This window comes from Notolepis coatsorum (assembly GCF_963971535.1).
Source record: "Notolepis coatsorum genome assembly, chromosome: 18".
NCBI classification, from domain to species: Eukaryota; Metazoa; Chordata; class Actinopteri; order Aulopiformes; family Paralepididae; genus Notolepis; species Notolepis coatsorum.
The window spans coordinates 44,640,692-44,653,658 of NC_140182.1; the positions used below are offsets into that span (position 1 = coordinate 44,640,692).

General features: G+C 42.8%; 1 protein-coding gene across 1 annotated transcript in view; it reads left to right on the top strand.

Annotated features, from left to right (window-relative positions):
- The first annotated feature begins 4,849 nt into the window (after positions 1 to 4,849).
- e2f4 (E2F transcription factor 4) overlaps positions 4,850 to 12,967 on the top strand; it is a 31,497-nt gene continuing 23,379 nt past the window's right edge. The window contains exon 1 of the mRNA XM_084335621.1: positions 4,850 to 5,229. Coding sequence (XP_084191747.1) covers positions 5,062 to 5,229 — 168 coding nt within the window. The 5' untranslated portion in view covers positions 4,850 to 5,061. The remainder of the gene's footprint in view (positions 5,230 to 12,967) is intronic.

The window sequence follows — 12,967 nt, forward strand, 5'->3', positions numbered from 1 at the left end:
CCACGAAGGTACCCATGTACATGTTGAAATACTTCCCAAAGGTCAGTGACTACCACAACCACAACACCAGAGGGAGTTCCACAAATCATGTTCAACCCAGATTCGGCACAAACAAGGGTCTAAACACGTTTCGCAATTATGCCACATCAATGTGGAACGCCCTACCCACAGCCGTAAAAAAATTTGAATCCCTACCCACCTTCAAAACCGCTCTCAAAGAGCACCTATATAGTACTATATACCTGTATGTCATGTATGTCCCTATGGCCTATGCCATAAATGTCATGATGTCATGTATGTTGTGTATGTCATAAATGTCACTATGAATTGAAAATGGGGGACCCTGATGTAAACAAGACAAACGTCTTTCTCTGGTCTGCATCCCCTTAACAATTGTGTGTATTGAGCCGTACTGTATTGTACCCATTCTGCAATCTGTTAAATAAAGTTTTCATTAATTCATTCATTCATTCATTCATTCATTCATTCATTCATTCATTCATTCACCCACCCCCTCCTAATGTACAGTTCCCTCCCCCTCGTATGTATATATTTACTGTTAGGATCTCTGTTTAACAGTAATGCATATTTGCATATCTTGTATGTCACAACAAATGTAACAGTACTGCATATCTGTATGTCATGTATGTCATAAATGTCATGATTAGTTTAGATTAGATGATTAGATTAGATTTTTATATCTGTATATCTGTATATTGTGTATGTCATAAATGTCATTATGAATTGAAAATGGGGGACCCTGATGTAAACAAGACGAAAGTCTTTCTCTGGTCTGCATCCCCTTAACAATTGTGTGTATTGAGCTGTATTGTACTGTATTGATTGATTGATTGAAAACTTTATTAACAGATTGCAGAATGGGTACAGTACAGTACAGCTCAATACACACAATTGTTAAGGGCATGCAGTCCAGAGAAAGACTTTCGTCTTGTTTACATCAGGGTCCCCCATTTTCAATTCATCAGTACATATATGACATACATGACATACAGATACTAGACAGTACTGCTACATCTATACATTTATGACATACCAGATTTGCAAATACAGTACTGTTTGTGATACAAAAAGAGTCCAGAAAAGAGAGTATATACATTTGACGTAAAAACTGTATGTAGCAGGGTGGATTATCCCTGCTTTATGGGAGTAGATGTACACGGCCACCTGGTAGTGAGGACGCAGCAGAGCTGGGTCCAGCTGAGTCCCCGACTTTAGGCCAGGAATGTTGAAGTGGAGGTCGAGCAGCAGGAGCGGATGGGGCCTAGGATTCACTGACCTAGGGATGTTACGCTGGTCCTTCTTGCCCTCCAGGGCGATCAGCAGTAGCTCCCCACACACCCACACTTCCCCCAATACTTCCTGGGCCCTCCCACACCCGATGGCAGTAAAGATGGATGATATATTCGCTCCCCAAAGCAGTACCCTTCCTTAATGATGAGTAGAGACCTTTCACAATGAACTATAGGCAGGGGGTGGGGAAAGGGTTAAACTGTAATGAGCATTACCCGGGAAGGAAAGGGTTAGACAGAATGCACATTAACAGACACGCACACAGTGGTCCCATTTACTTCTCCTTTACTGGAAGTCTGATGCACGTTACAGATTATTACACACCTATGAAAGTTATTTCCACACTGGGCACCTAGTGCTCTCGCTCTATACTACAGACTCAAGTTATTCCCACACTGGGCTAGACACAGTAATAACCTCTTCCCTTTAACACTTTGAGCGCCACGCCTGGTTTTCCGTTTTACCGCTTGAATGCCACCATCGGCGCCAATGTTAATGTTAATATCGCCTAATCTATGTTTTAAATTATGTGTCTAATCTGCCCATCGCATTATCAAAGACTATTTTCCAGTCAGTTCTGTGAAGGCAGATTGTTTTTTTATCGCGTCGTTTCCATTTCAGAGCAGTTAGAAAAGCCCCCGTTTTGATATAAAAAACAGCTCATTCTGGAGCATTCTATGAAAATCGTCTTTTAGTGGAATATTCCACAACGTTGATATTCGTCGGCCTTTTTATGAATCGTTTTCAAATAAACGCTAGATGATCAATATTATACGTGCACGCAAGCACATTACGGCCGCGCACTGATAATCGCTCCGTTGATTTCCTCACAGACTTTTACAGTGAAACCGAAAGAAGACATTTCACAAAACAGCTTATAACTTCATCAAACTTACTCTGATTATCCTACCACTGATAACATAGAGTCCTTACCTGACATCAGATGGTATCCAACTGGTATATTCCAATTCCTGATCACCATTCGAAAAAATCGATAAGTGTATGGATCCAACGCGAGACTGTAGATCTCCATGATCCGCAGGGATCTGAGGCTCCAGAATGAACTGTGGTAACCCTGGCTGGATCAGTGAACTGGAAAATGTGGAGTACCGGATTTTTTTCCCCATTCATTTTCATTGAGTCCATTCCAAAATCACTTATGTCATCTGGGAGACGACAGGGGGCGCTTTTTTCCACAGTGATCACCGGCGCAGCTCGGCTATACTCGGGTAGGCTCGGGTGATGCAATAATTTTTCAGATCGCAAAAAAAAAAAAAAAAAAAAAGTGAGTGGCACGCAACCACCTATAAAAAAACCCGAGAAATCTCGTGAGTGGCACGGAAAGTGTTAAGGGTTATCTACTGCTCCGCTTCTCCGTAGGTGGGGGAGAGAGGGGAAGAAGAGGGAGAGGGATAAAGGAGTTCAATGGGATTTTTGTAAAAGAACACACGTTATTATTACACTCAACCAAATGACAGTGGGCCCACGTTACAAATAAAAGTCCTATATATAGCCGGCTTTTCCCCAAAATAATAAATGGTCGGGGCGCCCCAAGACACTGTTATCAGCATCAGTTCAAAGCACTGTTTTCTCTTCGCCCTTACAGAGCCCGCGCCGCCCAGTGGCGAATGTCTACCGATAAAACTTCAGCACTCGGAGCGCTTGCTGTACTTATCCAAATGGCAGGCCCGCTCTCACCACCAACCGTCCGTGTGGTGAGATGGCCGTCTGGAGGTCCTGTGATAGCAGGCAGCCGGGCTGGGTAGACGTTGGGCAGGTGACTGCTGGGGCAACGGCTCGGAGGGGCTGGAGGAGCGTGTAGTGTAGTGACGTCCGCTGCTGGGCTGAAGGGGGCCGACATGCAGGCTAAACTGTGGTGCTAGCCTAAACAAAGCTAAGCTGTGGGTCGTGGTGAACCCCCTGTCATGACGCATATACTTACTAAAACGCAATGTGGGCAATCTCTACCACACTCTTCGGCAGTCGCTCGACTGCTTCTACGTTCACAATGTCTCTTCCGCATTAACTAAAAGCTAAGCTATCGCATACTCATTACTAACCCGCTTCGTAACAGGGTTTATATCTCGTGTGCTTGATCTCCGGAGCTCCAGATCTGTGCGTCCTCTCCCCTCTGTGGAAAACGCTGAAAGGGAAGTGCCTCCCGTCGGCGCCGCCCCTGAGCCCATCCTTCTTCACCTGTATCTCCCTGCCCAACGTCGTCACCAGCTCCCCCTGGCGGCACCATCCACTATGAAGTGTCAATGTTAGGATAGGGACCCATCAAGAGAGGTAGCAAGTTAAGTGTCAATGTTAGGGTAGGGAGGATCAAGAACGGTCAGCCGGTTACACAACGTCCTCGTGAACACAGGGAATGCAAGGAATTAGTGTTAGACACATTGAATTATTGTCAGACATATTCAGGTGTCTACATGTACATTAGGGGAGGTTGGGTAGGTGGGGTGGGGTTGGGTGGGGGGGGGGGGGGGGGGGGGCTGTACATTGGAGGTGGTTGGATGGGTGGGGTGGGGGGGTTGGGTAGGAGGGGTGGGGGTAGGAGGGGTGGGTGGGGAACACTGTACACCTGTACAAGCAAAACTGTACATTGGAATATTGACAAAACCATACTTGGTCATTTACTGTACATTGGAGGGGGTTGGGTTAGGACATTTACAGGGGCCAGTTTCTAATTGCAGTTCCCATGTACCCATTCTGCAATCTGTTAATTAAAGTGTTCAATCAATCAATCAATCAATCAATCAATCAATCAATCAATCAATCAATCAATCATGTTAAAGTGGTATGTGGTCCACAGTTATGCTGCTCTGATTATGTCCTCTTGAAGTTGGCAGTAAGATAAGATAAGATAAGATATTCCTTTATTGATCCCCTTGGGGAAATTCAGGCATCATAGCAGTACACCATGTTTTCTATGCGAAATATTTTTCTTCAAAGTAACTAATGGGTTCAGATGTAGTGGAGTAAAATTACAAAGTTCCCTAAAATGAAAATACTCAAGTAAAGTACACATACCTAAAGATTTTACCTGAGTAAAAATAGGTAGTTACTTTCCATCACTGCATTGTTGCTAGTGTAAACTGGGTAGTGAGTTGAGTATTCATTTTTTTTTTATAAAAGAATGAATTGCTACATTAAAAAAAAAAATGAAAGGCCTGGCTATGTCACATATTTTATTATGGTGCGTGCGTGTGTGTGTGCGCGCGTGCCACATAAAGTTCTAATATTTGTGCGCTCTACAAGTTTGAGTCCGTGAGGGCATAATGTCAAAGAGTACAACTGGTCGACATTTCAAATAACGAAAACATTATGTTTTTTATCCCTAAAAAAAATACCGGACGACTTTAACGGCTATTTACGGACATTTAGTCTCAAATATGAAGTTGGGAAAGACTTACTAAACTCCATAGGTTATTTATTATTACACGTTGTGTGTATTTGACGCTTTTCAGACTCCCCGACTCTTCGACGACGGTGCCACAGCCTCCCAGCATACCTCGCGTGTTCAACGGCTCCTGACCGTCTGCTCGCTGCTCATTGATATTAATATCCGGCCCTGTTCGGGGAGATCTGGACAAATAATCAGGACCAGCACAGTTACCAACCCATCATCTTTTTAACACACACTCTTCTCGCTAACGAACTGCGTCTTGGGGACAGCTTGTTTCAGCTTTGTTTCGGAACAAACTACGGATTCGCGCAACTGTGCAGAGATCTCCGGGGCTGTGGTCCCAGATGATGGAGCTCGAGTCGGCAGCGACTAGAACCGAACTGGGAGCGATGATGGGGGATGCGATACAACCACAGACCCCGAGCAGACACGAGAAGAGCCTGGGCTTACTCACCACCAAATTCGTCACTTTACTACAAGAGGCGAAGGACGGAGTGTTGGATCTCAAAGCTGTAAGCACTAACGTCACCTATTCTTTGTTGTTAGCAGCACGCGGATGTCAGTGTGAGCCGCTAGCATTACATGCATCATGCTATACTAGCTAACCAGCTCGCTAGCTAGCAGTGTGCTCGGCTCGTTTCAATGGTAAACACCCCTGTTTTCTCTGCTCTGCACGTTGTTCGTATACATTCAACTGAATACTGTCGATCGGGGTGCTTTTCAACCATCATGGGTGTGTTATGCCACGATTACAATTGTTTGGATGGTTGCAAGGCCACTGGATTTGGGAGAAAGTTGGTCAACTTTTCAGACTCTTGCCCCCTGCAGATCCAAAGTTTTCTAAAGTGGGTCAGCTTTTGTCTCCTTTGGGGCTAACGCCACCGAGTCTTCTTCACACATGAACAAGTATGTTGCTGACTGATTGTTGTCTTGTCACTTCACGACTTGTGTTCTCTCTTCAGTGATTCGTTTCGAAGTTGAATGTATAAAAGCGGTAGCTGCAAGTACTACACAGAGTAGAATAGAAAGGCACCCCTCAAGATATTCTTGTCTTGTCTTCATTTATTACATTTATTTTAATAGCCCACGTGTTTGCAATTTGCAGTCCATCCTAATGACGTGTGAATGTGATATATCACAAGAAAGTACTCAACCTCTACAGTCTTTAACTGTGAATGTACACGCAACGCTCTGATGATACAGTTTGAAAACATTGTTCCTCTGAAAACAAGACTTGAGTCCCATGCAGGTTCTTCGGCTGAGGTACTCATTATACACTAACACAACATACAACATTCACACAAAAAGCACAACAACATCAGCCTGTTATGATTTAGTGCTCAACAAGAAGCTATATGAATGTCGCAAATCACAAATTCAACCTGGAAATGTTTTAGTTTTTTTTTCTTTTCTTTTATTGTAATGTTCTAATGTTGGCTAGGCTATATTTCAAACTTAACAGCTCTGCTAATAAAGCACATCATCTTAAAAGTTTTACAGCCAAATTTAGTGTTGTCCTGGGGGCTCAGACTCATTGAAGTGTGTAGGGCTTGGGAAACTGATGTCACATTTCTGGGGCAAGTTGCTGTTTGTAGAGGGGTCACTCCCATTGACTGTGGGTGTTGACAGGCACGTTTTTGGGTTAAAAGATGGTTTGGAAGTCTTGTGGGAAAAGCAGCTGTAATAGAAAATCTCACGGGTGAAACATCCCATCCAGAAATACAGAAAATGTTTCTGCATCCCATCCTCCGTTTTTATACATTTTGCAATTATAATGGGTTCTTCTCAATGCTAATTGATGCAAGCTACCCACCAAAGATGATTTATGATCTGTAGCAACCATCTAACTTCCCACAAATGGGATGTACAACTCTTCCCAGCATGAAGGGTACAACTGAGTAACGATGTTAATAATAACAATAATAATACACTTCATTTGTATAACACCTTTCATCCAAGAATTGCAGCTCAAAGTGCTTCACAACAGAAATGAGCACATAATGTTCATAAAACAGTGCTGAAACTTGGGTGCTGCAGTATTGAGTGCATAGTAAAGACATATTAGTATAGTAGGAAGAGTGCATGATAGTATAAGACCGTAAGAAGGTTAGTTTATTTATTTAAAAATGTTTCCTTGAAGGAAAAGGGATGCAAGGCATAATTTGTGTGCCACGCATCCTCCCTCAGTGACATATTCCCCTTGCAATTGACCCTCAGAGGGAAGCAACTGTTTTGATTGGAGGATCAAGAAAGAAGGGCGGAGCTTGAGAGAGGTCAATAAAATATTGAATTGTTGAGTCAGGCAGATGACGGTTCAACTATCAGAATTCTGTGTACAATTGAGCTGTACAGTTTCGATTTCATTCAGAGTGACCTTGGTGACTTGGCTTGCAGATTAGCTTCTTTAGCTGTAGGCTATACTGGCAGTGGCTACTCTTGGACCATTGAATCCAGAGTGTCTTGGCTCTTGAGTCTTAAACTTTGGCTTAAGACCCAAATTGTCACGAAACTTGCCACAAAATGTGATTGACTCTGAAAGAAATGTATACAATTAAATATTTCTCCATGGATTACAAAAGAACAATGTCTGTTTTATTAACAACAATATTAGGTAATTTCTCTTGTTTGTATTCATTTTCTGGCTAATCTTTAATAACAGCCAAAAATGCATACATCACAGTTCATGTATTCATCAGTTAAACGTTCAACAAAACATGTGTTATATAAATAATAACAAAATAAATCAAGTATTGTGGTCATAATGATAAGAAGCAAGAGAAATATAAATAAAAATTGCAGTAATGAGCTTTAACATTCTATATAACTTAAAGGGCATACCCAAAACAACAACAAAGCATTCTCCACTTTTGTTTAAATAGCCTAGTCCAAGCCTTTGCCAAATCTCTTCTTACTGGCTGGAATAGTTGCCCTTTGTGCAACCAGATGAGGTCTAAGCAAGGCTTATATGAAATAATTAGGCTATCTAACCTATTTATAGGTTTAGGGGAACTTTTTGAGTCTTCATTACATCCTGTAACTGAAGTTGAAATACTATAGCCTATTCCAAGCCTAATATTAGCCAAAGTTGCTCTTGTAAGCTATTGGCTGGAACTTTAGGCCTACGTGCCAACAATTAGGCCCTGCAATTAAGTTAAGGGCACTTTTTGAGCCTTTGAGGCTATTTGTCACTTCCTGTGATTGAATGTGTTTACATAGCCTAGTCCAAGCCTTCCTGGGTGGAATTGTAGGCTTTCATGCTGCCAGATAAGATAAGATATTTCTTTATTGATCCCCTTGGGGAAATTCAGGCGTCATAGCAGGAGGGGGGAGGGGAGGTACAGGTAGTAGAAGACATACAGGCAGGGAACAAACTTAACTTTTTGACTTACCAGCCATTTGGCTGGTAGATTTTTAAAAGTACCAGCCGGGCAGATTTTTTACTAGCCAAAAATTATAAATAGCTTTTTAGTAGGGGTGCACCGATATATCGGTCGGGTATCGGTATCGGCCGATAAGTGCCTTGTTGACTGCTATCGGCCTATCGGCCGATAAGCTCAAATGTGCCGATAGCAGTCGCCGATAACTAACCATCCATTTGTGTAGCGTCAAAAGGCAAAAAAAAAAAATTCACTCGCGACCTACCTGCACAACGCCCGCCGCCCCCCCCCACACACACAAGCTACTGCATCAAAGTTACTATTTATGATTAACAAGGCATTCGTTTTGTGGCATTAACGTTATATAGTTAGTGTTACACGGACAATAACATCAGCATATTATTATTACCCATAGCAGCAAGGCATTACTCCGAGTCCGTTCATAGCCGGGAGGCAGAAGACTAACGTTACTGGTGAAAATGTGATTTACGTTGGAATACTCCTTTGCCAACTTGCTGTACTTTGCTTGCAGGTCTGCAGCCATTATTACTGGATTAAGAATAGCCCCAACTTTAGCCAACGTAACGTTATGGCTAAACCTTTAACATTAGTTAACCCTAGCTTTCGGTTAGCTGTTCAATGTTAATAACACAACCAAGCGAATCCATCAGAGCTCCCCATCAACACCGCTCTGTCGGGAGGATGGCATTTAAGAAAGTATCTGCTGTTAAAATGACACAAACATTCGTTTTGTGGCATTAACGTTATTATAGTTAGTTACACGTTCAATTACATCAGCATAGTATTTACCCGAAGATAGCAAGCAAGCCGTGCAAGCCGTGCAAGCCGTGCAACAAACTGGTCAGACTACTGCTTGACCTTACTCCTAGAACCCACCTCACCCCTGCCCACTTCGACAACCTAGGATGGCTTAGAGTAGACGACAGAGTACAACAACTTGCAATGGGCCTGGTCTACAAGATACACTACACGACCAAGGTACCCATGTACATGTCAAAATACTTCCCAAAGGTCAGTGAATACCACGATCACAACACCAGAGGGAGCTCCACAAATCATGTCAAACCCAGATTCGGCTCAAATAAGGGACTAAACACGTTTCGCAATTATGCCACATCAATGTGGAACGCCCTACCCAAAGCTGTAAAGGAATGTGGATCACTACCCACTTTCAAAACCTCTCTCAAGGGACACCTACGGGAGACTGCAATTCAACACTGGCCCCTGTAAATATCCTAACCCAATCATTCCAACCCCCTCCAATGTACAGTCATTTACCTAGTATGGTTTTGTCAATAGTTCAATGTACAATTGTGTTTGTTTGTACAGTGTCTCCTCCCCCCCCCCCTCAATGTACAGTGTTACTTGTTTATACAGTATGCCCCCCGCCCCCCCCCTCCCCCCAACCACCTCCAATGTAAATTACCCAGTATGGTTGTCAATATCCCAATGTACCCAACCCCCCCCACCCAACCTCCAATGTACAGTTTCTACGTCAAATGTATATACTCCCTTTTCTTGACTCCTTCTGTATCACAAACAGTACTGTATTTGCAAATCTGGTATGTCATAAATGTATAGATGTAGCAGTACTGACTATCTGTATGTCATGTATGTCATATATGTCTATATGAATTGAAAATGGGGGACCCTGATGGAAACAAGACAAACGTCTTTCTCAGGTCTGCATCCCCTTAACAATTGTATGTATTGAGCCGTACTGTATTGTACCCATTCTGCAATCTGTTAAATAAAGTTTTCATTCATTCATTCATTCATAGCTCGGTTACATTCCGTTGCTCATTCCGTACCCAACTACACATTCTGCAATCTGTTAATAAAGTTTTCAACCAGACAAATGTATAGAAAGGCTTTGTTTTATTATAAAATTTGTTGCAGTAAAATCATTGTGTCTCGTTTGGCCATCCTGTGGAGCGCGCTGGTCGGCGGGCACTGCCGGGCAGCTAACGTATTAGCTTGTTGTGGTTCTAAGTTTGACTCGCATTCTCGCAAGCAGATCAATGGCGGCATGCCCCGAAGTAGAAAAATGAATAAACGCTTGGTGGTAAGCAGGAGGTGGGTGCTAGCGGTGTGGCGTAATTGGCCGAATCGACTGTCAATCAAAATGGTTCCATTGCATTGGTTGAAAGCTCTGGTTGAGAGAATAGTATCCCGCTGCAGGCCGCCAGAATGGTTCCATTGCATTGGTTGAAAGCTCTGGTTGAGAAAATAGTATCCCTCTGCAGGCCGCCAGACGATACTGGGAGAGGGATCAGTGATACCATAAACATATTTCTTGATGTTTCCTTTTTACAGTAAGTAAAGAGGCCTACAAATACAAACACACATACAAATATACAGTAGTTTCATTAAAAAATTAAAAAAAAATTAAAAAAAAAATTAAAAAAATTAAAAATACTTATTTTTTGCCACAATTATCGGTATCGGTATCGGCCGATTGTGTTAGTTGAACAATCGGTATCGGTATCGGTGGCCAATTTTCATATCGGTGCACCCCTACTTTTTAGTATATCGCCATGTGTTATTATTACATATAATACTCTCATATGCTATTTTCAATTAATATCATAAACAACATAAGGAATATTTGCATAATTGAGTGGACTGAAGGAATGAGTCAGCGTTAATAGTTTTAAATGCAAATAATTTATTGAAACATAGAAGTGGGGTCGGGACACACACACACACTGTTTCAACTCACCACCCCCGCATCATATTGTAGTCTGTCTTCAAACTTCCACTCCTCTCAAACATTTTTATATTTGAATATCAACATTATCTGTCCATCCTCAGTAATCCTCAGTTTACTATAATATACTCCTGTCCTGAGTCCTGACTAGTGACTCTGTCGTCTTTCCAAACGCACGCACACACACACACACACACACACACAGGGAAGGGGAGAGTGCCCCCCCCCCCCCCCCCCATTTCCCTTTCCTCAGTGCTGTTTACTGTGGCTCTGCCTCGTCTGATCATCAGGATTAGCTTGTTAGCTGACGTTAACGTTGTAGTGATTGGTACATAAACGTTAATTTCGGGCGATGTGGGCATAAAGGAATGGCGACGGTGCAAACCATGTAGCTGCATTGGACTCGTTGTGAGAAGAAAAAAAACATCAGACTTATTTCGCGTCTGTAGGCGAACTGCTGTGTTAACGCTGCTCTGTTTACAACGCTGCTCTGTTTTCAAGAAACAACACGGACTGGGCGGATATCATAAGACTCGCGGAGTTGCTAGAGGGTTTTCAAAATAAGAGTATCATATTAACCTGAACGTTGCTAGCTGCCAGAGCCCAGATATTATGACTGAAGCTGCGCTTGGTGCGGCAATGAGACCCGCACAGGATTTTCAAAATAAGAGTATCGATATGAATTACACGCCAGCTGGCGGGCAGACTATTATTTTTAGACGCCAGACGGTAAATCTACACGCATTTGGCGATGGGCGCCCAGTTATTTTGTTCCCTGCATACAGGTACATGTCATTATAATAGAATTATAGTACAGTGGAGAAGTAAAAATAGAATAAAAAGGCAGTGTAAACTAACAATATAATTAAATCTGGACATGCGCATATGGGCAACAAGGTGCAAGATGAGGGTATGTATGCCCTCTCAGTTATATTTGCCCTACAATAAATATAGTTACAATATATAATCAAAATATAATATATATAACAACAAAAGATGACAAGACAGTTTGCATCACTTCCCACAGTTCTCGCTCAGCACTTATTCTACCGGTAGTGCGGTAGTTGTTGCCACGGTATTGGGTCTTTGGGTGAATACTTCATTGGCGGGGAAGAAGAACACTGATAGCGGTGTGTGGACCGTCCCGTGAGCCCCAGGCCACCGTCCCCGGCGTCCCGTGAGCCCCACAGGACGAGACCAGGTCGAATTTTAGGCGCACAGGTAGGGGTGGACGGTATAAACGGTATACGGTATAAACGGTATGAATTTGCTCTACGGTATGTATTTTGACTATACTGTGTAACCGGTAGAGCAGCTCTAAAAGAGCAATGACGTCATGTAACCACAGCGTGACTATTTCAATCGCATTTGCCCCTAAAAATAGATAGAATTAGTCATAGATAATAGATATGTGCAAACTGGAAAAAGTTATTTAGGAGGCTTCGCGCAGTGGGCGTGTCAACACGCAATTGTCATTTCATAATAAACACATATCACCGCGGCGCACAGCAAGTTTCAATTTCAGTTCCTGGCATTTTTAACCAGTGGAGAAAGGTATGGGATTTCCCTATCGTTTTTCTTATATGAATTATTCTACGTTAATAAAACATACCTGGTGATCAACTACAGTTTGCTGTAAACATTATGATATGTGTGTAGTGTTATGATAACGACGGCTGCAGCGGGAGGACGGCTGCAGCAGTGGAGTTGCGAATAGCATGTAGCTGCAGAGCCGCAGAACCATGGGCGCTTTTAGGTCTGGTCACAGGCCCGCTCAACAGCGCCCCCCCCACCCAACGGCTGAATTGCCAATGGCTCCTGAAAGCGCCCATGGTTCTGCGGCTCTGCAGCTACATATGCTTCTAGCAAAATCCAGCATCCAGCCTCGCTGTTTGCAATGGGAGCAGCACGGAGTCTCGACTCGGGACTTATTTTATTTGGAATATAATGACTTTATACGCAAAAGTAGCCTAGTTTTAAGTTAAAATATTATAAATCTACATGCCTTGAGGATGTCTTTTTTTTTTTTAAACTTTGACCAGTCAGCTGGTTCTTTTTCGCGTTTATCGCTTTTTCCTGGTCAAGTATGACCGACAGAAACGGGTTTGAATGGGGGTATAGATGGGGGGAAAGACACTCTGA